This window comes from Mobula birostris, chromosome 2 (genome assembly GCF_030028105.1).
Source record: "Mobula birostris isolate sMobBir1 chromosome 2, sMobBir1.hap1, whole genome shotgun sequence".
NCBI classification, from domain to species: domain Eukaryota; kingdom Metazoa; phylum Chordata; class Chondrichthyes; order Myliobatiformes; family Myliobatidae; genus Mobula; species Mobula birostris.
Window position 1 is genome coordinate 170,662,786 of NC_092371.1, and position 27,458 is coordinate 170,690,243.

General features: G+C 42.1%; 1 protein-coding gene across 1 annotated transcript in view; it reads left to right on the forward strand.

Moving 5' to 3' along the window:
* Positions 1-824: 824 nt before the first annotated feature.
* Positions 825-27,458, forward strand: part of LOC140211023 (cyclic GMP-AMP synthase-like) — a 43,720-nt gene continuing 17,086 nt past the window's right edge. The window contains exons 1-3 of the mRNA XM_072280378.1: positions 825-1,081; positions 2,243-2,345; positions 18,718-18,831. Of these exons, the coding sequence (XP_072136479.1) occupies positions 1,079-1,081; positions 2,243-2,345; positions 18,718-18,831 (220 nt within the window). The 5' untranslated portion in view covers positions 825-1,078. The remainder of the gene's footprint in view (positions 1,082-2,242; positions 2,346-18,717; positions 18,832-27,458) is intronic.

A 27,458-nucleotide genomic window follows, 5' to 3' on the forward strand; every position in this document is an offset into this window, starting at 1 on the left:
GCAGGTCTATTGATCCCCTTGGTAAAACACACAATGAGTTTTAGCTACTGAAAGCTTAAAACCCCATCTATATGCGCCCACTGTTCGACCTTATTAATCATTAATTGCATCCTATATACAATTAAATTTAAACTTCTACCTCTAGTCCATGAAGCTCCATCATCTGCAAAAAGTGATTTACCCACCCCAGTACCTATCTCAGAGAAAATAGCTTTAATCATAAAGGGCTACAAATACTGCCTTGTGAGGTCCCATTCTCTATCTCATAGAAGCCTAAATACACCTTACCTGCCCTTACCTGCAAGACCGTCCAAATAAGAATCTAAGAAAAAAATTATATGGCCTTCATCTCACTCCTAATTACCCTGCCTTAATCAAAAGACCTTCCCTCCATAACATATCATATTTTTTAATATAAAAATACTGCTTTTACAGCTTCTTTATTTAGCTATGCTTTCCTAATATCATATTCTAAATTTAAAACATGAATCCAAAGTCATTCTACCCTTCTGAAATCCGCTCTGATAAAACACTATATCATCTCTCTTTTCCAAAATATAATTCAACCACTCTGTTACCAGACGTTCCACAAGTTTTCACAAATGGTACGTTGATGATATTGGTCGATAACCAGAAGGAACCGACGGGGGTTTCCCAGGTACCTGCTAGGTATTTCCAGTAAGTTTTGATCTTATTCTTACGTGAGAAAGCCCGGGGGGGGGCGGTGGCGGCGGAGTTTACAGCATGAAATGGGCGGGTCGGGTATTGTTAAGCGCAGGAAGCTCACAAACGACACTTTGCATTTGAGGCAGCGGGGATAATGTTTGGGCTCGGGTCTTGGAGCTGGGGATGAGCAAGCCGGTGGCCCTGATAGTATGGCGCCGGTAAGGGGAGCACGGACACCCGCAGACCCACTGCTGATGGGGACATTATTCCCAGGAAGATTGCTCGTGGCACAGAAGACTTGCCTGTCCCAGGCACGTGTCGGCAGCGACGGATCTGGGGGCTGAGCAAACTGCTGAAGACTGTGCTCGAGTATCTGCGGATTAGATCGGATGAGCGATCTCAAGCATCGAGAATGGTGAACGGGGTGATGGATAATTTATTGCCTTACATTGGAAGCGGTTTCAACATCGGGTCCATTAATGAGTTGCGAAGTGGTAGTTAGTAAGTGTGACTGGCCGTCTGAGAGATGGAAGTCACGTTTTTAGTGTGTTTTTCATGCTGGATAGCTTTAATTTTCCCGCCCTCGGGTTGGTTTACAGTAATTGGTACGTTGGAGAATGAGGGGAGATTTGATAAAGGTCTACAAAATTGAGGGATATAAATAGGGTGTAGGCACGTATGCTTTTTCCGCTGAGGGGTGAAAGATAAGATATTTAGGGTGCAGTATTTAAGGGGAAACTTAAACGTTTAAGGGGTGTCAGCTTTGCTTGCTCACACTACTCAGCAAAACAACTTTGAGCAACAGAAACGAAACAATAGCCAAACAAGCCTCTTTCCTACCCTTCTTCCCCCCTTCATTTTTAGCCCTGGTGAAGGTTCTGGGCCCAAACCGTTGACTGTTCGTTTCCATCCACAGATGCTGCCTGACTCGCTGAGTTTGCCCCAGTGTTTTGTGTGTCTCATTTTAAAAACAGCAAGTATGAATCCTGTAAGGGGATTTCTTCTGGGGAGTTTTGGAAAATTAAATTAAAAATTTTGGTAGTACAGAAGTAATTCATTTCAATAGCGGTAAGCAGGAAACTAATCAAATAGACATCAAAAGCTATCTGGTTCACCACTGACTTTTCAGGAGAGAAGTTGGGAGTCAGTTTCACCTCGTCTGGCCTACTGGTGGGCCTTTGGCTCTTAATAATTTTCATAGTTTGATGTTATTGATTAGAAATAGGTGTTGGCTTTCCCTGCGATATCCACATGCCCAAAATGAATAAATAAAAAAGTATAGAAGTAGAAAAGCCAATGGCAGGATAGATCTTAAGCGTGATTTATACTTGTACGTACGGGCTATGCCGTAGGCCTGATTTATACTTTTGCGTACCCCTACGCCATAGCGAGCATGCGTAGTTCTGCGTCGCTCTCTGCAATTCACTGCCAAAACGCTAGTTGGTGGTGGGATTGCTATGTGTTGAGTTTCTTTGTGAGAGACATGGACGAGGAAATGCATTTCAAATATTTTCGGATGTTGGCAGGTAGATTTGATGATTTGGTTCATCGTCTCCAACCATTTATTTTGCATCAGTGTACAGACCTGGCGGAGAAAAGCAACCGGAAATGTGTAGGAGGAAATGCGATGCTACCAAGCAGACCAATCACAATTGTTGCGGTCCGCGTCGCCACGACATGTGAGTACTTTTTTGGGGAGGTGCACGTCACTGTACGGCGTAGGGTACGTGGTGCCTACGGCGTACATTTGACGCAGAAGTATAAATTGGGCTTTAGCTTGTCCAACATGTCGTTCAGTTACTTGTTGCAAGCTGCACCATTGTACTGTGTAATAGGGAGGGTTGCTCCCACTTCAAGCCAATTAAAAACTCGGTGGGGCTTAGATGCATGATGACGAAAAGATAATAAGACATAAGAGAATTAGGCCATTCGGCCCATCAAGTCTTCTCCAGCATTCATTCATGGCTGTTTTATTATTCCTCTCAACCTCTTTTTCCTGCCTTCTTACTACAACCTTTGATGCCTTTACTAATCAAGAAACTATCAACCTTCGTTTTAAATATACACAATGACTTGGCCTCCACAGCTGTCTGTGGCAATGATTCCCATACATTCACCACCCTCTGGCTAAAGAATTTCCTTCTCAGCTCTGTTCTAAATGGACATCTTTCTATTCTGAGGCTGTGCCTTCTGGTCCTAGACTCCTCCACTATAGGAAACATTCACTACCTAGACCTTTCAATATTCAATAGGTTTCAGAGATCCCCCTTCATTCTTCTAAACTCCAGCAGGCACAGGTCCAGAGCCATCAAACGCTCCTCATACATTAACCCTTTCATTCCCAGGATCATTCTCGTGAACCTCCTCTGGACCCTTTCCAAAGCCAGCACAACCTTTTTCAGATAAGGGGCCCGAAACTGCTCAGAATAGTCCAAGTGCAGGCCTTAAATAGCCTCAGCATTACATCATTACTATTTTACTCATCTCAAAATGAATACTAACATTGCATTGGCCTTCCTCACTACTGAGTCAACCTGTAAATTAATCTTTAGGGAATCCTGCATGAGGACTCCCAAGTCCCTTTGCACCTCTGAATTTTGAATTTTCTCTCCATTTAAAAGATAGTCTACACATTTATTCCTTCTATCAAAGTGAATGTCAGTACACCTCCCTACACTATGTTCCATCTGCCAATTGTTTGCCCATTCTCCTAATCTGTTTGAGGCCTCTGGCAGCCCCCCTGCTTCCTCAGTGTTATCTTCCCCTGCACCTATCTTCATGTCTGAAAATTTGGCCACAAAACCATCAGTTCTGTCACCTCAGTCATTGACATATAACATGAGAAGAAGTAGTCCATTATGGAAACCACTAGTCACTGGCAGGCAACCAGAAAAGGCCCCTTTATTTACATTCATTGCCTCTTGACAGTCTATACATGCTAGTACCTTTCCTGTAATACCATGGGTTCTTATCTTGATTAGCAACCTCTTGTGTGGCACCTTGTCAAAGGCCTTCCGACAATCCTAGTTAAGACCATAAGACATAGGAGCAGAATTAGGCCATTTGGCCCATTGAGACTGCTCTACCATTCGATCATGGCTGATCCTTTTTTCCCTACTCATCAATCTCCACCTTAAATACAACCAACAACCTAGCCTCCACATCTGCCCGTGGTAACAAATTTCATAAATTCATCAATCTCTAGCTAAAGAAATTTCACTGCATCTCTGTTTTAAACTCTTGTCCTTGAGTTCCCCACCATAAGAAATATCCTTTTCACACCTAGTCTGTCTAGGCCTTTCAACATTCGAAAGGTTTCAATGAGATTCCCACACCCCCATTCTTCTAAATTCCAGTGAGTACAGGCCCAGAGCCATCAAACATTCCTCATATGATAACCATTTCATTCCTGGAATCATCTGTGTGAATCTTCGCTGAACCCTCTCTAATACCAGCACATCTTTTCTTAGATGAGGAGACCAAAACTGTTCACAATACTCATGGTGAGATCTCACCAGTGCCTTACAAAGCCTCACATCCCTGCCCTGCAATTCTCGACCTCTTGAAATGAATTCTAACATTGCATTTGCCTTCCTCACCACCAACTCAACCTGCAAGTCAACCTTTAGGGTGATCTGCACAAGGACTCCCAAATCCCTTTGCATCTCAGATTTTTGGATTTTCTCCCCATTTAGAAAATAGTCTGAACATTTATTTCTACTACTAACGTGCATGACCATGCATTTTCCAACATTGTATTTCATCTGCTACTTTCTTGCCCATTCTCCTAATCAGTCTAAGTCCTTCTGCAGCTTTCCTGTTTCACCAAGACTACCTGCTCTTCCACCAATCTTTGTATCATCTGCAAACTTGGCAACAAAGCCATCCATTCCATCATCTAAATCATTTATGTACAGCATAAAAAGAAGTGGTCCCAACACCTACCATTGCGGAACACCACTAGTCACTGGCAGCTAACCAGAAGAGGATCCTTTTATTCCCACTCGCTGCCTCCTACCAATCAGCCAATGCTCTAACCATGCTAGTAACTTTCCTGTAATACCATGAGCTCTTAACTTGGTAAGCAGCCTCATGTGTGACAAACGGGAAAATCTGGAGATGCTGGAAATCCGAGCAATACACACAAAATGGTGGAGGAACTCAGCAGGCCAGGCAGCATCTATGGAAAAAAGTACAGTCAACATTACTCGAAGTGTTATATCTCAATGCACAGAGTATCAGAAATAAGTTGGGTGATCTTGTTGCCCTTTTACAGATTGTTGGGTATGATGTTGTGGCCATCACTGAATTGTGGCTGAAGGATGGTTGTAGTTGGGAGCTAAATGTCCAAGGTTACACGTTGTATCAGAGGGATAGGAAGGTCGGCAAAGACGGTGGTGTGGCTCTGCTGCCTGGCCTGCTGAGTTCCTCCAGCATTCTGTGTGTGTTACTCAAGTGTGGCACCTTGTCAAAGGCCTTCTGAAAATCCAAATATACAACATCCAATACATCCCCTTTATCTATCCTACTTGTAATCTCTTCAAAGAATTCCAAGAGGTTTGTCAGGCAAGATTTTTCCTTAAGGAAACCATACTGACTTTGTCCTACCTTGTCCTGTGTCACCAAGTTCTCCTTAACCTCATCCTTAACAATTGAATCCAACATCTTCCTAATCACTGAGGTCAGGCTAACTGGTCTATAATTTCTTTTCTGCTGCCTCCCTCCCCTCCTTTCTTAAAGAGTGGAAATTATATATCTGCCAACTAACCTTTAAAAGATTTTGCTGTCTGTTTTATGAATTTCTCGAGATCTTTTTTAATGAGGTCCCTGAGATGAAGCATTTTTTCAGCTGAAAGTACTCCATTGTTAAAAACAAATGAATCAAGAGGACTGGAACTTATTGGTCCCTGAAATGCAACTTGGTAGAAAGCACCTTTGGAATCTGCCTGTGTACAGCTGATTCCTTCAACAGGGACTGTGATCATTATATCAAATTCATTTGGTACCGAAATCTACAGAGGTCAGAAATTTAAAGTTAAAATGAAGCTCATCTTACAAGTCAATTTTCACCCTGAAAAACTTCCTTCTCACAAGCTGTTGCCTTCAACAAATCATCCAGTTCCTTCAACCCCTATCTGATCTTAGCAAACACATCTACCACTCTCCTTAGCATTTTCTGAAGGTCAAGTTCCCTCTTCAAACCAATGGTCCATTGTTCCCTTTTTCCTCAAAAGAGAATGAAAATCAAAGTAAATTTATTATCAAACTACATAAATGTGACCATATATTACCTTGAGATTCATTTTATTGCAGGCATTTACAGGAAAATTTTAAAAAACAGAATTTATGAAAAACTATGCATATGCAACTGGCTGCATCATCTCTGGTATTGGAAAGGGGCTACTGCACAGGATCAAAAGTTGCAGAAGTTGCGAACTCAGTCAGCTCTATCAGAAGCACTAGCTATCTATATATACTATCTATTCCTATATCTAGTATATTGTCCACTGATAGCTCTGTTGGCAGAAGGGTAGAAGCTGTTTCTAAAATGTTGAGTAAGTGTCTTCAGGCTCCTGTACGTCCTCTCTGATGGGAGCAAGGAGAACAGGGCATGTTTTGTGTGACTGAGGTCCTTAATGATGGCTGCCACCTTTTTGAGGCATTGCCTTTTGAAGATGACCTCAAAGCGGAGGGCAGTAGCAATAAGGGATTCCATAGTTAGAGGAACAGACAGGAGATTCTATAGACGTGAGACACCCGGATGGTGTGTTGCCTCCCAGGTGCCAGGGTCAGGAATGTCTTGGATCAGGCCCAAAGGGAGAGGGTGTACAACTGAAGTCATGGTATGTATTGGTACCGATGACATAGGTAAGAAAAGGAATGAGGTCCTGAAGAGAGCATATAGGGAGTTAGGTAGAAAGCTGAAAAGCAGAACCTCAAGGGTAATAACCTCTGGATTGCTGCCTGTGCCATGCACCAGGGAGGGCAAGAATAGGATGATTTGGCAGATGAATTGGTTCAGGGGACAGAGTTTCAGATTTCTGGATCATTGGGATCTTTTCAGGGAAGGTATGACCTCTACCAAAAGGACAGATTACACCTGAACTCCAGGGTAACCAATATCCTTGTGGGCAAATTTGCTAGAGCTGTTTGGGAGGCTTTAAACTCATTTGGCAGGGGAATGAGAACCGAATGGATGGGGCTGCAGATGGGGCAGTTGGTATGCAAGTAGATACAATGTATAGTGAAACTGTGAGGAAGGGTAGTCAGATGATAGGGCAAAATTGCAGTCAGGGGGATGAGTTGAAATTTAATATGGGGTAAAATCTAAAAGGGTGATGAATACAGGACTGAAGGTGCTATATTTGAATGCAAACAATATATGAAAAAGGTAGATGATCTTGCAGCGCAGTTAAAAATTGGCAGGTATAATGTGTGGCATCATTGAGTCATGGCTGAAAGAAGATCATATTTGGGAGCTTAATATCCAAGGAAACATATATATATCAAAAGATCATCAAGGGCATGAAGTGGCTTTGTTGGTAAAAAAAAAAATCAAATCCTTTGAAAGAAATAAGATACACAAGTTCAGAGCATCTATGTCCATAGAGCAAAGAAACCACAAGGGTAAAAAAAACCTTCATGGGAGTTACTGTATATACAGTCATTCAAACTATAGCCAGGATGTGGGATATAAATTACAACAGGAGATAGAAAAGTCATGTATAAAGGGCAATGCTATGAATGTCATGGGGAAATTCCATTGTGCAGATGGACTGGGACCCATCATCAGGTTGGTGTTGAATCCCAGGGAAGGAATTTGTAGAATGCCTATGATATGGTTTCTTAGAGAAGCTTGTGGTTGATCCCAGTAGGGGAAAGGCAATTCAGGATTGGGTGTTATCTAATGTACCATATTTGATTCGGGTGTTTACAGTAAAGGAACCTTTATGAAACAGTGGTCATAATATGATATAACTTACCCTACAGCTTGAGAGGAAGAAGCTAAAATCATATGTATCAGTTTTCCAGTGGAGAAAAGGAAATTACAGAGGCATGAGGGAGGAGCTGGCCAAAGTTGATTGGAAGGGGACACTAGCAGGGATGACAGCAGAACAGCAATGGCTAGTGTTTCTGGGAGCAATTCAGAAGGCACAGGATATATTTATCGTAAAGAAGGAGGAAGGGAAGGAACAAGGGAAGTCAGGGACAGTATAAAAACCACAGAGAGGTAATATAATACAGCAAATACTGGAGAGAAGTGAAAGAATAGGGAAGCTTTTACAAACAAACAAGAGGCAACAAAAAAGCCATAGGCAAAAATCACATGAAATATGAAAGTAAGCTCACCAATAATATAAAAGAGGATACCAAAAGTTGTTTTTTTTCCCAGATATACAGTCCTGTGCAAAAGTTTTAGGCACATATATATAGCTAGTGAGTAGAAAGTGAGTTTGTAAATCTGGTGGGAACAAAAGATTTACAAACAATAGTGAGGACAGAGTGCTGCAGGAGGAGTGTGGGACAAATGACAGGAGTGCAGACACATCCAGCTCTGAGACACCTCTGTGCCAGGGTTAAGGATGTCTTGGATCACAGCCACAGCATTTTGGAGGGGGACGGAGAGCAGCCAGACATCCTGGGAAATATTGGTACCAATGACATAGGCAGGAAAAGCATGAGGTCCTGAAGAGAAAATTTAGAGATCTCAGTGGAAAGCTGAGAAGCAGAACGTCCAGGGTAGTAATTCCTGGATTGCTATCTGTGCCACACGTAAGTGAGGGTAGAAAAAGGATGTTTTGGCAGATAAATGTGTGGCTGAGAAGTTGGTGCAAGGGGCAGGGATTCAGGTCTTGGATCACTGGGATCTCACCTGGGGGAGGAATGACCTGTTTGAAAGGGACAGGTTGCACCTGAACCCGAGGGAGACCAATATTCTCATGGGCAGGTTTGTTAGAGCTGTCAGAGAGGGTTTTAATTAATTTGGCAGGGGGATGTGAACCAGAGTGAAGGAACTCAGGATAGGACAGATGATAGAACAAAATTACAGCCAGCAGGGTGAGTATCAATGCATTAGGGATGCAAAATCAAAAAAGGGTAGCAAATCCAGTACTCAAAGTGTTATATCAATTCACGGAGTAAAAGAAATAAGGTGGATGATCTTGTTGCACTTTTACAGATTGTTGGGTATGAGATTGTGGCCATCACTATATCATGGCTGAAGGATGGTTGTAGTTGAGAGCTGAATGGCCAAGATTACACATTGTATCAGAGGGATAAGAAAATTGGCAGAGGGTGTGGCTCTGCTGGTAAAGAATGGCATCAAATCAGTAGAAAGATGTGACATAGGATCAGAAATTGAATCCTTGTGGGTTGAGTTAAGAAACTGCAAGGGTTAAAGGACCCTAATGGCAGTAGCTGGGATGTGAACCATAGATTACAACAGGAAATAGAAAAGGCATGTCAAAATGGCAACGTTATGATAGTCATGGGAGATTTCAACATGCAGGTCGATTGGGAAAATCAGGTTGGCAATGGATTCCAAGAGAGTGAGTTTGTTGAATGCCTATGAGATAACTTTTTAGAGCAGCTTGTCATTGAGCTTACTAGGGATCAACTTTACTGGATTGGGTATTATGTAATGAACAAGAGGCAATTAGGGAGCTTAAGGTAAAGGAACCCTGAGGAGGCAGTGATCTCAATATGATTGAGTTCGACATGAAATGTGATAGGGAGAAAGTAAAGTCTGATGTAGCAGTATTTTAGTGGTGCAAAGGAAATTACAATGGTATGAGAGAGAAGTTGGCCAAAGTAAATTGGAAGAAGATGCTGGCAGGGATGACAACAAGGCAGCAATAGCTTGAGTCTCTGGGAAAAATGAGGAAGGCACAGGATAGATGTACTCCAAAAACAAAAATACTCAAATGGCAAAATAGTACAACCTCAAGGGTTATATAGCAAGACAACTTCTATATGGTAGAGTGCATCATTTTGTTTCTGGATCATGGTTTGTTCTGATGGTTTCCTGTAAAGACTGGCTCCTGGGACTTTATCCAAGAGTTTATAAGTTTCATGTTAAAGGTTTGTGACATTTCTTCGTCCGTACCTGGAGGGAGCTATGGAATTCTTGGTTGGTGGTTAAAAAATCTGAGACTCAATTCGAATGGTCTTGTTTACTTGAGATTGTGGAGGAAAAGTGGGTTAATGGTCTAGGCTCGAAATGTCGACTGTTTATTCATTTCCATAGGTGCTGCCTGTTGAGTTCCTCCAGCATTTTGTGTGTGTTGCTTTGACCATAAGATATAGGAGCAGAATTATGCCATTCAGCCCATTGAGTCTGCTCCACCGTTCCATCAGTGGCTGATCCTGGATCCCACTCAACCACATACACCTGCCTTCTCACCATATCCTTTGATGCCCTGACCAATCAGGAAACTATCAATTTCCGCCTTAAATATACCCACGGACTTGGTCTTCACCTCAGTCTGTGACAGAGTATTCCACAGATTGACTATCCTCTGGCTAAAAAAAATCCTCCTTACCTCTGTTCTGAAAGGTAGTCACTCAGTTTTGAGGCTGTGCCCTCTAGTTCTGGATATCCCCACCAGAGGAAATATCCTCTCCACATCCACCCTGTCTAGTCCTTTCAACATCCGGTAGGTTTCAATGAGATCCCCCTGCATTCTTGTATATTCCAATGGGTACAGACCCAAAGCTGCTAAACGCTTCTCATATGTTAACCCCTTCATTCCTGGAATAATCCTTGTGAACCTCCTCTGGATTCTCTCCAATGACAACACATTGTTTCTGAGATATGGGGCACCAAAACTGTCGACAATACTCCAAGTGTGGTCTGACTAGTGTCTTATAAAGGCTCAGCATTACTTCCTTGCTTTTATATTCTATTCCCTTTGAAATGAATGCCAACATTGCACTTGCCTGCTTTACCACAGACTTGACCTGTAAATTAACCATCTGAATGTCTTGCACGAGGACTCCTAAATTCCTCTGCACCTCTGATGTTTGAACCGTCTCCCCATTTAGAAAGTAGTCTGCACTATTGTGCCTCTTACCAAAATACATTATCATATATTTCCCAACACTGTATTCTATCTGCCACTTTTTTGCCCATTTTTCCAATTTGTCTAAGTCCTTCTGCAATCATATTGGTTCCTCAGCACTACCTACCTCTCCACCTATCTTCGTATCATCTGCAAATTTTGCCACAAAACCATCATTTCTATTATCCAAATCATTGACAAACAACATGAAAAGTAGTGGTCTCAATACTGACCCCTGAGGAAAACCACTAGTCACTGCCAGCCAACCAGAAAAAGCCCTCTTTATTCCCACTCGCTGCCTCCTGCCTGTCAGTCATTCCTCTAACCATGCCAGTATCTTTCCTAGAAAGAACACTACAGGATTTTATCCTGTTAAGTAGCCTCGTGTGGCACCTTATCAAATGCCTTCTGATAATCCAAGTAAATGACATCCATTGCCTCTTCTTTGTCCACTCTGCTTGCTACTTCCTTGAAGACCTCTAACAAATTTGTCAGGCAAGATTTCCCTTTACAGAAACCATGCTGGCTTTGACTTATTTTGTCATTAGTCTCCAAGTACCCCAAAACCTCACCCTTAATAGTAGACTCCAACAATTTCCCAACCACTGAGGTTAGGCTAACTGGCCTATAATTTCCTTTCTTTTGCCTTCTTCCCTTTTTAAGGAGTGGAGTGACATTTGCAATCTACCAGTCCTCCAGGACCATGCCAGAATCAAGTGATTCTTGTAAGATGATGACCAATGCATCTGTTCTGTCTCAGGACTCTAGGAAGTAGTTCATCTGGTCCAGGTGACTTATCCATCTTAAGACCTTTGAGTTTGCCTAGCATCTTTTCCTTTGTAATAGCAATGGCACTTCTATTCCCTGACACTCACAGACCTCTGGCACACTGCTAGTCTCTTCCACAGTGAAGACTGATGCGTACTACCCATTAAGTTCATCTGCCATTTCTTTGTCCCCCATTACTACCTCACTGGCATCATTTTCCAGTGGTCAACTCTCACCTCCCTTTTACTCTTTATATAACTGAACAAACTTAGTATCCAGCTTTATATTATTGACTAGTTTGCCCTCACATTTCATCTTTTCCATTCTTGTAACTTTTTTAGTTGCCCTTTGTTGGATCTTAAAAGCTTCCCTTTCCTTGGCTTTTATGCAGTCCTCAACTTTCCTTATCAGCCTTGGTTGCCTACCCCTGCCATTTAAGAAAACTTCTTCTTTGGGACATATCTATCCTGCGCCTTGTGAACTATTCCCAGAAATTTCAGCCATCTCTGCTCTGTTGTCATCCCTGCCAGTATCCTCCTCCAATCCATCTGGGCAAGCTCCTCTCTCATGCCTCTGTAATTCACTTTATTCCATTGTGATATTGATACATCTGGCTTGTGCTTCTCCCTCTCAAACTGCTGTATGAATTCAATTGTATTATGATCACTGCATCCTAAAGTTTCCTTTATGTTTAACTCCCTAATAAGATCTAGGCTCAAGCATAAACTGCTCTAAACAAAGCCATCTCGTAGGCACTCAACAAATTCCCTCTCTAGCGATCTGACACCTACTTGATTTCCCAATCCCTTTGCCTATTGAAGTCCCCCATTACAATTGTGACATTATCATTATTACGTGCCTTTTCTAGCTCCCTTTGCAATCTCAACCCCATATCTTGGCTACTATTTGGAGGCCTGTATATGATTCACATTATGGTTTTTTTTTTACCTTTGCAGGTTCTTAACTCCACTCACAAAGATTCAACTGTTTCTGACCTTATGTCACCTCTTTCTAAAGATGTAATTCTATCTCTTACCAACAGAGCCACACCACTGCCTATGCCTTCCTGCCTGTCCTTTTGATACAAAGTGTATCCTCTGATGTTAAGCTCTCAAGTACGGCCTTCTCTCTGCCACAACTCAGTGATCCCACAACGTCATACTGATAATCTTTAATTGCACCACAAGTTTGTCCACCTTTGGATTTCCTGCATCTGTAGACTTTCTCATATTTATTGAGAATTAAGTAACTGTGGTCCTGTAGATAGTGAAGGGACACTGGAGATGAATTACCCCATCCTAGTCTATTATGGACCCATAGAGAGGAACATGCCATTTGGCCCATCTTGCCTGCATTGACCATTGCCATTGTTTAGACTAACCGTAGGCTAATCCCATTTTAGACTTCTCACATTCCCATGAACTCCCAATCCACCTGTCCCATGTAAGATTTTACCACTCACTTACATAATGAGGGTAAGTTATGATAGTCTTTTCATCCGCACTTTCTCTCAAGTGTTGGTAGAAACCCACTTCATTAGTATGTGCAAACTTGACACAGATCACAACTGAAGTCAGGATTGAACCCAAGTCTCTGCTGCAGTGAAGGAGGAGCTGTGCTCACTGCACCATCATGCTGCCCTACCCCCAGGGTCTGGTGACAAGGATCTGACCACTGGTCACTTCACCATGCCTTCGCTTCTTCCAAGTGTCCTCAGTAGCAGAATCCTAAAACTGAGTAAAGTCATTTCATGTCTGGATCCCCTCTTCCTGGGTCATGTTGTAGTAATCAAAGCTTAGAGAAGTTTACTCATTTCAGTGTCGTTGTTCACAGTATTCAATATAAAAAATGTAAAGGGAGAAAATGGGAAGCCCAGCTGTGACAGTCGACATTGAGGGAAATGATCAGCTGATCTCGCTGGCATAGTATTAGCTCTGGAAGTGAAGTCACAGAGCTGGCCACAAAACACCAATGACGGTCTGAAAATTGAAAACTGGTTGGGAAACAAGGTCAGGAGTGAATTCAGATGGGAGCCATTTTATCTGGTGCTGAAACAACAGCCACTTGTGAATGTGGAAGGAGTCCAAACTGAAAAGCAAATGTGCCATATCCGCAGTGGGATGTATGTTCCTGTTCTAGAGTAGTAAATTGATGTATCATAGTCAGCAATGCCACTGTTGGCTTTTGATGCTTTGTTCCAAGTCTCTTTCGGAAGTCAAGAATAAGGCATAAAATTTGTTGTTTCACAATCATTTTATTAAGTGCTAATAGAACAAAGATTTGGAAATGGACAGTACGTGAAGGGAAGGAAGTAGTAAAGAAAGACTAAAGGTGGAAGGCTGACGTGTTCAGCTCTTCTTGCCATAGATAAGAGACATTCCATTCAAATTTGTAAATAAGAATTAACCAATCAATAGTCCCAATTTAAATAATGCTACACCAGAGAAGCTTCCAGAATAATACTTAGAGCTGTAACCATTAGGGGACCTACTGAACAATTGAATATACCTACTGTGACCACTAGGCAACATACTGAAAAATTACATGTGTATATAGGTAGGTATATAAATACAAGCAGGTATGAATTGTTAAACTGTAAAGAAAATAACAATTATATAGTCTTAATTCAACACCACACTTTGTGGTTGTGACAATGGTAACTACCTTGTCTTTCAATAGTATCTGTGATTTCTGAAATAGTTTATCTACTCCATTCCTTCATGACCATCCATGTCATTACAGTATCCAGTCATAGATTCTTTTTTAAGTTTTTCATCCCTGCTGGGCCATAAGCCACCGATTGCGGCTCTCCAGTTGGGCCAGTCTCCCGTTATCCCCAGGTGTAGCCCATCTTCAAAGATCCTTTCTCTCCCATCGATAAGGTCCTTGGAGCATCTATTGACGTTTCTGTAGTTCTGGGTTTTTCTTATGGGATGGGGTTGCTAGCCTCACGCACAAATCTCACAGCCAGGTTTGGGACCGTCCTAGGCAGAGTTCAGACATAGCTAGAGAATCCATAATACAAAACCAGAATTCAGTGGATGCTCATTTAGGGGAAGGAAAACTCTGATCCCAAACCTCCATTGCCTCGTGTCTATACCCACTCATAGGGAAGGCTTCCAGAGTAAACCTCGAGGGGAAAAATCTGGAGCTGGTGTCCCGAAGGCAGTCCTACGTTGAGTTCAACACTGACTGGAAACTTCTACAATGTCGCTGCTGCCAAGGTGTATTAGTCTCTGTTATTCCTTTGGATTCATCAGCTGCATGGAGAGGGGGCACCTGCTGCATGGGTAACAGCTAGCTCTCCATAGGGTACTGCCTTGGCTTGCATATGACAGCTAGGACGCAGCACCTACGGGTGCCCCCAACTAACAGAGGCCACCTTACTTCCAGCAGACATTGTTAATACTGTAACTACTATTACAAATAATTTAAGCTACTATCAATTCACAGGTCTCAAGCTAAGCATAAATGATTGTTCATGTGCCTTGCATTGTGCACTGCAGTAGACATGTTACCAGCTCCTGATTGGTGACCATGTTCCAGTTCTGTGGTCTTCTGATTGCTTATATATTGTGCCTACCTTCTGTTTTCATTGTCAAGTTCTGGATTGTTAGCTCCCTGGAAAGACCTGTCTACAATAACTTCTTGAAGCCTCAATTTGTTATGCAAGAGCATATGGCAACAAAACTGTAATCTTCATAGCGTAAGACATAGGAGCCGAATGAGGCAATTTGGCCCATTGACCGTTCAATTGTGGCTGAATTAGTTTCCGTCTCAACCCCACTAGTCTGCCTTCTGCCCATAACCTTTGATGCTCTGAGTAACCAAGAGCCTATCAACTTCCACTTTAAATAGACCCAATCACTTGGCCTCCACAGCTATCTATGGCAATGACTTCCACAGATTCATCTCCCTCTGGCCAAAGAAATTCCTCCTCATCTCGTCTTTCTATTCTGAGGCTGTGCCCTCTCATCCTAGACCCTCCCATTATTGGAAACATACTCTGCCTGTCCACACTATCTAGTCCTTTCAATATTTGATAGTTCAATTTTTTTTACAATACTGCATATGGAAGGTTAGAGTATTGCATTTAGAAAGGCACATGTCTTCATGAGGATGATCTCCAACTCTGGAGATCTCCCATCCACTGCTACCAAACACGTGGTTCCCTTACTCCGCACTGTTAACTTCTACTTCCTACCCAAGATCCACAAACCTGACTGTCTGGACAGGCCCTTTGTGTCTGCCTGCTCCGCTGATCTCACGTCCGCAGATCTCGACTTCATTTTATCCCCCTTGGTCCGGTCCCTCCCCACGCACATCCAAGACATTTCACATGCTCTTGGTCTCTTCAACAGCTTCTAGTTCACTGGTCCAAATTGCCTCATTTTCACCGTGGATATCCAGTCTCTATACGTTTCTATCTTTCATCAGAAAGGCCTTAAATCTCCCCACTTATTTCACAAAAATAGGCCCAACAAGTTTCCCTCCACCATCTGGTGGAACTGGTCCTCGCACTCAACAACTTCTCTTGCGGCTCCTCCCACTTTCTGCAAACTCAAGTTGTAGCCAGCTATGTCTGCCTTTTCGATGGCTATGTGGAACATAATTCCGCATACTTGAAAAGGTTGTACTGAGTCTCAGACCAATGAGTTTGTTTGGAATTATGATATTGAAAGCAAAGCTGTAGTCAATAAATAGGAATCTTTAGTAGGTGTCTTTTATTCAAATCCTCCAGAGATGAAAGTAGGACCAGGGAGATGGCATCCACCATGGACCTGTTTCGGTGGTATTGCAAAGTTTGTTAGATTACACTTCTATGAAAATGCTTTAGGACAGTTAGCTGTATTAAAGTAACTTCAAATAGAATTTCTTGTTGTTATACACAATGGGCAAACCATCCTCCCCCCCCCCCCCCCCACCATCTACAGATTGAAATGTTCTCCATGTTCATGTGCACAAAATTTTATTTGAGTTTTGTGGGCATGGGGCAGTGGAATTGCTGGTGGAATTTCTTCAGTTCTTCTGTTTTCTCCTATAATGTCAGCAGAAAGCCAGGCGTGCTTGAAAAAGTAGATTCTGTTGCATCTTTGCAAACGTTACGACAGCATGAAAAGAAAGCCCAGTGGAAGGTAGCCACACAGATATCTTCCTTTGAAACACAGGATCTATTGATTGGTCAGGGCATGAAGGGATACAGGGAGAAGGCAGGAGATTGGCACTGGGAGTAAAATCGGATTAGTCACGATGAAATGGCAGAGCAGACTTGATGGGCCAAATGGCCCAATGCTGCTCCTATATTTTATGGTCTTACGTTGATTTAACAATGGCTTTTATGGGAATAGTATGCATGTGGGTCTGTTCATCTAATAGTCATTACACAGTCTTGTACCCGAATCCAAAGTGGAGTGGTTGGTGGTGCAGGGGGGGCTGCCAAACAGTATGGTTAATAACATTTGTTGGGATTTCAACTTTTGTTTTAATCCTTGCAGAAATGTGGCTAATATCATTCTTGCACATTGAGAAGAAGATGCTGAAGAACCATAGCAGCTAGGAGATTTGCTGTGGGGAAAACTCACTCAAATGTTGTAGGTTTGCTGCATTGCTTTTACTACAGTACGTAATGCTGTGTTTGCTCCCATTTCCATAATTTTCTTCCTGTCTACCAAGAAGTACAAGATAGTGATATTGTTCTGCACCTCTGCATGTTACTCCCCTGTCCTCTGTTTATGGTGGCTGGAGGAAGTGACTGATCAAAACCCATGAGGTGTGAATCCAGAAGCTTCCGTTATGCCTCTCATGAGGTAGGGAGACATATGGTCACACGGAGACTGAAGAGTTACTACGTGACCATTCACTGTGTGCAAGTTGCAGCAAGGAAAAGGTTAAAATAGTGTGGTAATAGAGCATAGGCACTTTGTACAGCCTTTTCTATGTGTTCAGTAAGACAAAAGCAGGATGATTAGCTGACAGAGACAGTGTTTAGACATAATGAAGTCACCCAGGCTGACCACGGCCTGTGAAAGGCCAACTCTTGTACAGCTTTTCTGTTTGAGCCTTGGAACCAGGGTCACCGAACAGACCAAGTAAAGATGCAGATGGAGGATTCTAGGGCGATACTGGCTACTGGACAGTTATTTGACTAATACTCAAGTATTATTGCCCTTTAACACATAGATTTAATTGGTTATTAACACCTGAAATATGTATTATGCTCGGTACTTAACTATGCAAATAATGGGATTCACAAGTGTACAAGACAGAATCAGGTTTAATATCACTGGCACATGATGTGAAATATGTTGTTATGCAGCAGCAGTACATTGCAATACATAATGAAAACTGAATTACAGTAAGAATATATATATATATATATATTAGTTTTAAAAAAGATCCAGTGCTTTCCCACTGTATGTGATGAATAAATTCTTCTCGGGCTTCCAGTCGAGTACAGGTATCAATTATAACTGATTTTTTTACTCCAAAAATATACTTTAGTCATAAATATTACAAAATAAAATTATTTACAAAAACCATTCATTGACTCTGAGTCCTTATTCAAAAAATAAACTTATTTACAATAAATCATTTGTTGACTCTCAATCCTTAGTCAAGAATAAAAAAATATAACTGATGTTACAATGCCAAACTCCGCCATCTTCATCAGGGATGATGCCTGGGCATGTCTAGTCCAGTGGTATTCATACCCTGTGGTCCGTCCCTCCTGATTGGCTAGTACTCATCCAATCAGGTTTCCACTCTCCCACCTTGTTTACAATCAAATTCCAGTGCTGAGAATGAATCCTTTGTGTTTGTTTTCTTGGTTGGTTCTTGATCCTCCAAAATATTCCACATGGAATTTAAACTGGAGGTGGCGGAGGGTGGGCTTAAGGTGGAGATTTTTGAAGAAGAAAAGCTGCCTTAAATTTAATTGGGTTTGGTTGTGTGACTGTGGTAGGATGAAGATTATTCCATGCTTTAATTGTGTGGGGGAAAAATAAATTGCTGTATACATCTGACTTGGTAGTTAGTATTTCAAATTGAGTTGAGTGCCCTCGTCTGCTCCTAACAGGCTTGGGTTTGATGTGGGATTGGTAGACTATGTCGAGCTGACCATTTAACATTTTGTAAAAACAGGTCAGGCGGTGTGCTTCATGTCTATCTTTAAATTTACTTCAATGAATTTAAAAGTTGAGTAACACTTGTTTCTCTCTCATAGGTATTTGTGACAAATCCGGCTGCCTGTCTTTGGACTCGCTCGATGGAAGTAGTGTTTTTGTTTGTGTATGGGTCCCATGCAGCAACTGCATATTCCAAATGTGGCCTAACAATGGTAAGGTACAATTTCTTCTTAACTGAAGCTGAACAATGATGAAAATTGCGTCTCAAAAAATTTAGGACTCCTGTTGCATGATGCGTCTGACTATTTCAGCGTAGATCATTCTGGATTTTAATACCAAGATACTTGATATGTTTGGTTTCTTCAAGGGGGACACCTAGAATTTTATATGATGTTTTACCTGGTTTTCTCTTCCTGGTGACACGCATGGTTTCACATTTGGAAGGATTGAATTGCATGCCCCGTTGTTGAGACCACTCAACCATACTATCAAGATCGTTTTGGAGAGCATCTTCATCATCAGTTGACTTAATTGGCTGGTATATCAAACAACCATCAGCTAAAAGTCTGATGGTGCTTGTGACTTTTTTGTGGATGTCATTAATGTAAAGTAAAAACAAATGTGGGCCCAGCACTGTACCCTGGGGTGTACCACTTAACACTGGACGCCATTTAGAACTTTTTCCATTCACACACACATGTTGAAGACGTTTTGCCAAGAAACTAGAAATCTACCTTTCAGTATCGGAGCGAACACCGTAGAAGTCGAGCTTCCTAAGTAATCTTTGGTGGGGAATAACATCAAATGCTTTGGAGAAGTCGAGCACTTCTAAATCATTGATGACATTGTTATCAAAATTCTTGGCCAGGTCATTTATTGTCAGGATAAGCTGAGACTCGCATGATGTATGCTTCCTAAAAGCATGCTGGTTGTCAGCAAGAATATTGCGTCTGCCAAGGTACCTCATCAGATTGCTGTCAATTATATGCTCCAAGAGTTTACAGCAAGTGCTTGTTAAAGAAATAGGACGATAATTTGCTGGGTTGGTGGTTGGACCCTTCTTAAAGAGAGGAGTGATGTTTGCCTTTCTTCAATCCAGGGGAAGATCACCTGAGTCAAGCGACTGCTGGAAAATAAAATGCAGGACAGGAGCTAGTTCTTCAGCTGCGATCTTAAGGGCTTGATTCTGAATCTGGTCTGGCCCAATAGCTTTTGTCGTATTGATGTTGAGCAGTAACTTTTTGACACCTTCAACCTCAATTTCGATTGAAGGCATATCAGTATACAGGCTGGGCGGTAGATCAGGAAAAGATGAAGGTTCCGCATCTTCCCAGGTAAAAACATTTTGGAATTGGTTTTCAAGAGCTTCTGCTTTCTCCTGGTCCTCAGTGATCACAGTTGTTCACCTTTAGTATCTGGGCACCAGTGTTGTCTGTCCGTCTGGATTTCACATATCTCCAAAAATCCTTAGGATGCTCTCCCTCAAGAATTGAGGAAACATGTTGTTTATGAGCACTCCTAATGATACAGTCAACTTGCTTCCGCACTCTGGTGAACTTGTCCCAGTCCAGTCTTGTACCACTTTTTTTGGCACGGATGTAAAGTTTCTCTTTCTTACTACAAAGATAATTTCGCTGAAAACCAAGGAGAACGCATACGGCCCTTAATAAATTTACCAGGAACATGATTCATAACAATATCATTTAGTGAGTCTCTCAGCCACACCCAGTTGTCTTCAACAGATCTTTTGTCTTGCTGTAAGTTAAAGAAGTCTCTCCCAAGTTGTTTTGCTAAGTCCTTGAATTCCTCACTGTTCACCTTTCTCCAAAGCGGAATTTTACGAGGTGGTTTAGCGGGAACTTTAATCTTCGTGTGCAGTTTTGCTTGGATAATAAAATGACCACTGATTCCAGCACTGGGTGAAACCTCCGAAATTAAATCTGGATGTGAAGTCAGCAATAAATCTAAGGTGTTTTTGGCACCACATGTATCATCATGTCTGGTAGGAAAAGTACCTTTCTGAGACAGATGATTTTTCAGAAACAAGTCAGCCAGAGCTTCCTGAAGAGCACCTTTTGGTTCACTGTGTGTGCCGTCAGTCCAATCTACACCTGGACACTAAAATTACCCCCCAGGATAATAAACGGAGAGCGCGACGAGGCATTTATTTTGGAAATGCTTGATTCAAGATCTAAAAGAGGCCCGGACGTAGCATCAGGTGGAGGGTAAAAACTCCCGATCTGCACCATTTGTCCCTGAAGTGTAGCTTGACACCAAATTTGCTCAGAGTCTCTGCCTAAGTCAGTTCTTTCAAAGCAAGGAACAGTATTGTACACACTGATAAAAACACCACCTCCTTGAGAGGTTCTGTCCTTTCTAAAAATTTGAAAATGAGAAGGGAATATCTCAGATTTAATTAAAGGATCAAGCCAAGATTCAGTCCCAATTAAAATGTCAGTATTTTCGGTTTCAATAAATGAATTAATCACAGACGATTTTCCTTTTATACTGCGGCAATTAATGATAGCAATTTTAATCCCATTATTTTTACTAATATCTTTGCGAGCACTGTCTCTTTTAGTATTTTGAGTTTTATTGCAAGCATTGCGTGCATTTCTTTGTCCGTCAACATATTTACAGTTAGTGCTAGCGGAAGGGGAGGGCTGGGGATTGTCATCAATGGGGGTGTTGCTGTTACCATCTTTCCCAACAATGGTCCAGCCATCTTTTGTCTTCACACATTTCAGTGGAGGAGGGTTTGGGTGTCATTACACGAGTCCACCCAGAAGCAGTTTTTTTCAGGATTATTTTGGGTAAATGACCAGCACAATTTGGGCTGGATGATCTTAAAATTGCATGGTTCCATTCATCACAATCAGAGTTTTCTTTCAAGGATGCAAGGCTTTCAAAGCAGTTACTCAAGTTGAGCATACTTGCAAGGTCGTTTGGTGAATCAAAAATGAACTTGCGAAGTTAATGACATCACACACTGGGCATAGCCAAATGGCACTTAAGTTTTTGAAGTGAAAATTAACAGTATCATTGGACACATTAGAACAATGAAAATGAAACCAATTTGTACACATCGAGCACTGAATGCCATAATCTTTAACAGCATACGAGCACAAACCACACAGGTATTTTGGTTTACGTCCATGGTGCTGAGATTTTGGGCCTGGGTTAAGGTTAATGTCTCCTTCCTTCTTTCTCCTCTCTCACTCTCTAGTTTCTTGGTCCTTTCTCCCTCACTTTCTTGTTCACAAATTTTCTTGATTCTTTGCTGCTTCACAATTCCTCACAAATATATGATGAGCTGAACACACTTTGCCTTTTTCTTGTTGGATGCTTAGTACCAACCCTTCATAGCTTTTTTCCTCTCAGACCACATGTCAGTTTTTTTTCCTCTCTGTTGGACTGCTTGTCCCTTTATTTTTTTTTCAGGATCTGGTGTGTTTGTGTTTTTAAACTAAGGAACTATTTTATTTTTCCCTTTTCATCAAAAGCAAGCTATTTTAGGGTTTTCTTCGGCCCTTTCCAAAATGAAATGTTTTTTTTCCATTTTCAAGATGAGACTTCGTGAAACTGCACCCTAAAAATTGTTCAAATCAGATGAGAGAGACAAAGATTAGTTTCTAAAATGCAAAATGCTAACATTAACGGTTATTGCCAAGCAGTGGCTTGATGTGAACAAAAACTGATTTGCATTTACCAGTTAAAATTCTTTTCCTCTAGTTTTATTTCAATAGCTTCCTTTATCAGGCAGTCCCAAAAGACAGGATCCTGAAGAAATACCAGATTGTTAAGGTACAAGTCCACAAGTGGGTTTCCGATAGACGCTTTTTATTATAGTAAATTAAATAAGTAGTGCAAAAAAATAGCGAGGTAGTGGACATGGTTCTTGGTTCTTGATCCTCCAAAATATTCCACATGGAATTTAAACAGGAGGTGGTGGAGGGTGGGCTTAAGAAGGAGATTTTTGAAGAAGAAAAGCTGCCTTAAATTTAATTGGTTTGGTTGAATGACTGTGGTAGGATGAAGATTATTCCATGCTTTAATTGTCTGGGGGAAAAATGAATTGCTATAATGGGTTCAATGTCCATTCAGAAATTTGATGGCAGAGGGGAAGAAGCTGTTCCTGAATCATTGAGTGTGTGCTTTCGGGCTCTTGTACCTCCTTCCTGATTGTGGCGATGACATCAGGGCATGTCCTGGGTGAGGGGAGTCCTTAATGATGGATGCTGCCTTTTTGAGGCATCGCTCCTTGAAAATGGCCTGGTGGCTATGGAGGCTAGTACCCATGATGGAGCTGCCTGAGCTCACAACTTTCTGCAACTTCTTTCAATCTTGTGCAGTAGCCCCCCGCCACCCACCAGACAGTGATGCAGTCAGTTGGAATACTCTCCATGATAAGTCTGTAGAAATTTGCAAGTGTCTGGTGTCATACCAAATCTCCTCAAATTCCTGATGAAATCTACCGCTGTCATCCCTTCTTTGTCACTGTGTTGATCTGTTGGGCCCAGGATAGATCCTCAGAGATGTTGACACCCAGGAACTTGAAATGGATCACTCTTCCCACCTCTGATCCCTCTGTGAAGACTGGTGTGTGTTCCCTCAGCCTACCCTTTTTGAAGTCCTCAATCAATTCTTTGGTCATACTGATATTGAGTGCAAGATTGTTTATGCGACACCACTCAACTAGCTGGTATATCTTGCTCCTGTATGCCCTCTCATCACCATCTAAAATTCTGCCAAGAATAATTGTGTCATTCACAAATTTATTGATGGCATTTCAGCTGTGCCTAACCACACAGTCATGGGTGTGGAAAGAGCAGAGCAGTGGGCTAAGCACATATCCTTGTAGTGTGCCGGTGTTGATTGTCAGAGAGATGGAGATGTTATTTCCAGTCCACCCAGACTGTGGTCTTCTGGTGAGGAAGTAGAGGATCCAGTTGCAGAAAGAGTTACAGGGGGCTAGGTTCTGGATCTTTTCAGTCAGGACTGTATGAATGATTGTGTTAAATGCTGAGTTGTAGTCAATAAACTGCACCCAATGTAAGTATTTGTATTGTCCAGGTGATCCAAAGCCACGTGAAGAGCCAATGGGATCGCATCTGCTGTAGACCTATTATGGCAATATGTAAATTGAAGTGGGCCCAGCTTCTTACTGAAACAGGAGTTGATTCTAGCCATAACCAACTTGGCCTTTTCTCCTTGGAGCGACGGAGGATGAGAGATGACCTGATAGAGGTGTACAAGATAATGAGAGGCATTGATTGTGCGGATAGTCAGAGGCTTTTTCCCAGGGCTGAAATAGCTAGCATGAGAGGGCACAGTTTTAAGGTGCTTGGAAGTAGGTACAGAGGAGATGTCAGGGGTAAGTTTTTTATGCAAAGCGGTGAGTGCATGGAATGGGCTGCCGACGACGATGGTGGAGGCGGACACGATAAGGTCTTTTAAGAGACTCCTGGACAGGTACATGGAGCTCAGAAAAACAGAGGGCTATGGGAAACCCTAGGTAATTCCTAAGGTAAAGACTTGTTTGGCACAGCTTTGTGGGCCGAAGGGCCTGTATTGTGCTGTAGGTTTTCTATGTAACTTCTCAAAGCACTTAAACAGTCGACTTTTCAGGCTAAGAGTTCTTCAGGAACTAATAACATGTCTTGATGAAGGGTCTCAGCCTGAAACATCAACTGTTTATAAAATGGTACTTTTACCGCTGTACCATTGAGAGCATACTGAGTAATTTTTAATATTTACTAATTTTAACTTTTTAATATTTAATATTTGTAATCCAGGGAGTGTAAAGCGCAGAATCAAATATCACTGTGATGATTGTACATTCTAGTACCAATTGTTTGGCGACAATAAAGTAAAAAGTATAAAGTAAAGTATACTCACCAACTGCATCTCAGTGTGGTATGGCAATTGTCCTGTATCGGACTGCAAAGCACTCCAGCATGTGGTGAAAACTGCCCAGCGGATTATCGGCACCCAATTGCCCACCATTGAGAACATCTACCATAAACACTGCCTGGGCAGGGCGAAAAGCATTATCAGGGATGCATCTCACCCTAACCATGGACTTTTTACTCTCCTCCCATCCAGTAGACGCTACAGGAGCCTCCGCTCCTGCACCAGCAGGCACAGGAACAGCTTCTTCCCTGAGGCTGTGACCCTGCTGAACCTCACATCACAGCGCTAAGCAGTATTGCACCCATATTGTACCGTCTCAGTACTTTTATATCTGTGTGCTGTAGCACTTTTTTTATTCGCGGTTATTTTGTAAATAACACTATTCTTTGCATTTCTGGTCAGATGCTAAATGCATTTCATTGGCTTTGTATCTGTACTTGGCACAATGACAATAAAGTTGAATCTAATCTAATCTAATCTTCTGTATAGATGCTGCTTCACCTGATGAGTCCCTCCAGCATTTTCTGTGTGGTGCTCAGTATTTCCAGCTTCTGTAGAGTCTCTGGTGTTTGTGATCTGTGACAGAGTGTTAAACAAGGGTATTATGATAAGCAACACTCACAACACGCTGGAGGAACTCAGCAGGTCGGGCAGCATCTGTGGAAAAGATCGGTTGACGTTTCGGGCGGGAACCCTTCATCAGGACTGTAGGGGGAAGGGGCAGAGGCCCTATAAAGAAGGTGGGGGGGAGGGTGGGAAGTAGAAGGCTGGTAGGCTCCAGGTGAAAAACCAGTAAGGGGAAAGATAAAGGGGTGGGGGAGGGGAAGCAGGGAGGGGATAGGCAGGAAAGGTGAAGAAAGAATAGGAGAAAACACAATGGGTAGTAGAAGGAGGTGGAACCATGAGGGAGGTGATAGGCAGCTGGGGGAGGGGGCAGAGTGACATAGGGTAGGGGAAGGGAGGGGGAGGGAATTACTGGAAGGTGGAGAATTCTATGTTCATACCAAGGGGCTGGAGACTACCTAGATGGTATATGAGGTGTCGCTCCTCCAACCTGAGTTTAGCCTCATCATGGCAGTAGAGGAGGCCATGTATGGACATACCTGAATGGGAGTGGGAAGCAGAGTTGAAGTGGGTGGCTACTGGGAGATCCTGTCTGTTTTGGCGGACGGAGCAGAGGTGCTCGACGAAGTAGTTCCCCAATCTGCGTCGGGGTTCACCGATGTAGAAGAGGCTGCACCAGGAGCACCGGATGCAATAGATGACCCCAACAGACTCACAAATGAAGTGTTGCCTCACTTGGAAGTACTGTTTGGGGCCCTGAATGGTGGCAAGAGGTATTATGATAATAATTATCTTTACAACTGGCAGTTGGACACAAGAGTGAAAGAAACACATTGAAACAGAGGTACAGACACATCAACTGAGAAGAGTAAAGGTGGTTATGGAAGCAGTTCTTGAGTAAAGCTTTTACAAGCTTTTAAATATTTTGCCTGATGGAAGGGGGTCAGATGAGAGAATGACTTGGGTGGGAGACCTGTACTGTGGTGCAGGTTTACTGCATTCTGTGGAGGCACACAGGTGCACTAAAACTGCACCACAGTACAAGCCAATGAGGGAGACTTTGGCTGATCAGGTCTAATCTCAGCCCCTTTAACTGCAAACTCTTTGCACAGAAGTTGTGATTTATAAACAAAATGGGAGCTCAGTGGTATTCCTCCCCCAGGGTTACGTGCCTGCTGTGATCAACAGGTGTAGGCTAGCCTGTGAGACACACTGGCAAACTGAACATGGTCTCTCTGCTAGCTAAAATAGCAAGTCTCATGAACCAACAGCTGCCATTCCGGATTTTTGATTTCTCTGAATTAGTTGATGGTTGTCAGGCTACTCAAACTGGGTTCTGTGCCTTGTGCTGTTGTAGAATAAAGGGGCCTGGAATGCCATCTTGAGTTGTGTTATATTCCTGCTGTCAGGTCATGATGTGGACTTTGTGTGATGTACCTTTGACCCTTTCTACAACTGGGTGGTCAATTGTAGGCAGGGTCAATACTTGCTCCATAGGTTGATTTTTTAAAAGTAATATTTGTTGAATGATTGAACAAAAGGTTGCAATTTCTTCCAGTTTATGATCTGAGAAAAACAGACAAAAAAAAATTTGGAACATTGTACTGAAACTGTTTTCATATTGTAGAAAACCCTGTTTGAAGCTTTTGAAAAACCTCATCCAGGCACTGAAGAAAAAGTACTCTTCTGACTGGGCCCATGTCTGCTCAAACCACACAAAGACAACTCTGCTTCATGCATGTGCCAAGAGGCCCAATGATGACATGTGCCGTCTTGAATACCTTGCTGTCTGCTTTCTGAAGCTGTTAGACGATTTCACTGAACATCTGAAAAGTGCAAACCTTCCTCACTTCCTCATCCCCACCTACAATATCTATAGCCCTCAAAGATTTGATTCAAAATGTAGAATTTGCCTGCTAGAATTCATTGAGAAAGAAAGAACAGAAAACTTACCCATCTTTATGAAAAATCGGCAGTCACAGTAATTTGGCTTGGGATTTTAATGAGTGGCAATACAAGTTGCTAAAAATCAGTATCCAAACTCATGAGAATTATTAGAATAGGAGTACAGAGCAGTGTTGTGGACCCTTTTTAAAAATCCTGGTGAGGTGTTGAAATATCATATTGAATTTCAGGAGGCAAGTCATGGGCTATTAATCTTAAGCTGCTTGATGCAAATTTATTCCAAACACATGCTATCTTTCATCAGTTGCGTTTTCTGGTCTCTCTAACTCTCAATTTAATTTTATGTTGTTTCTGAATACTGCTTCTTCTGAAATGAATGATTTGCACAAGTGTGTACCAAGGGAACATTAAAGTTAAACCAATATTCCTTAAACATTAATTGCTGTTAGTATTTTAT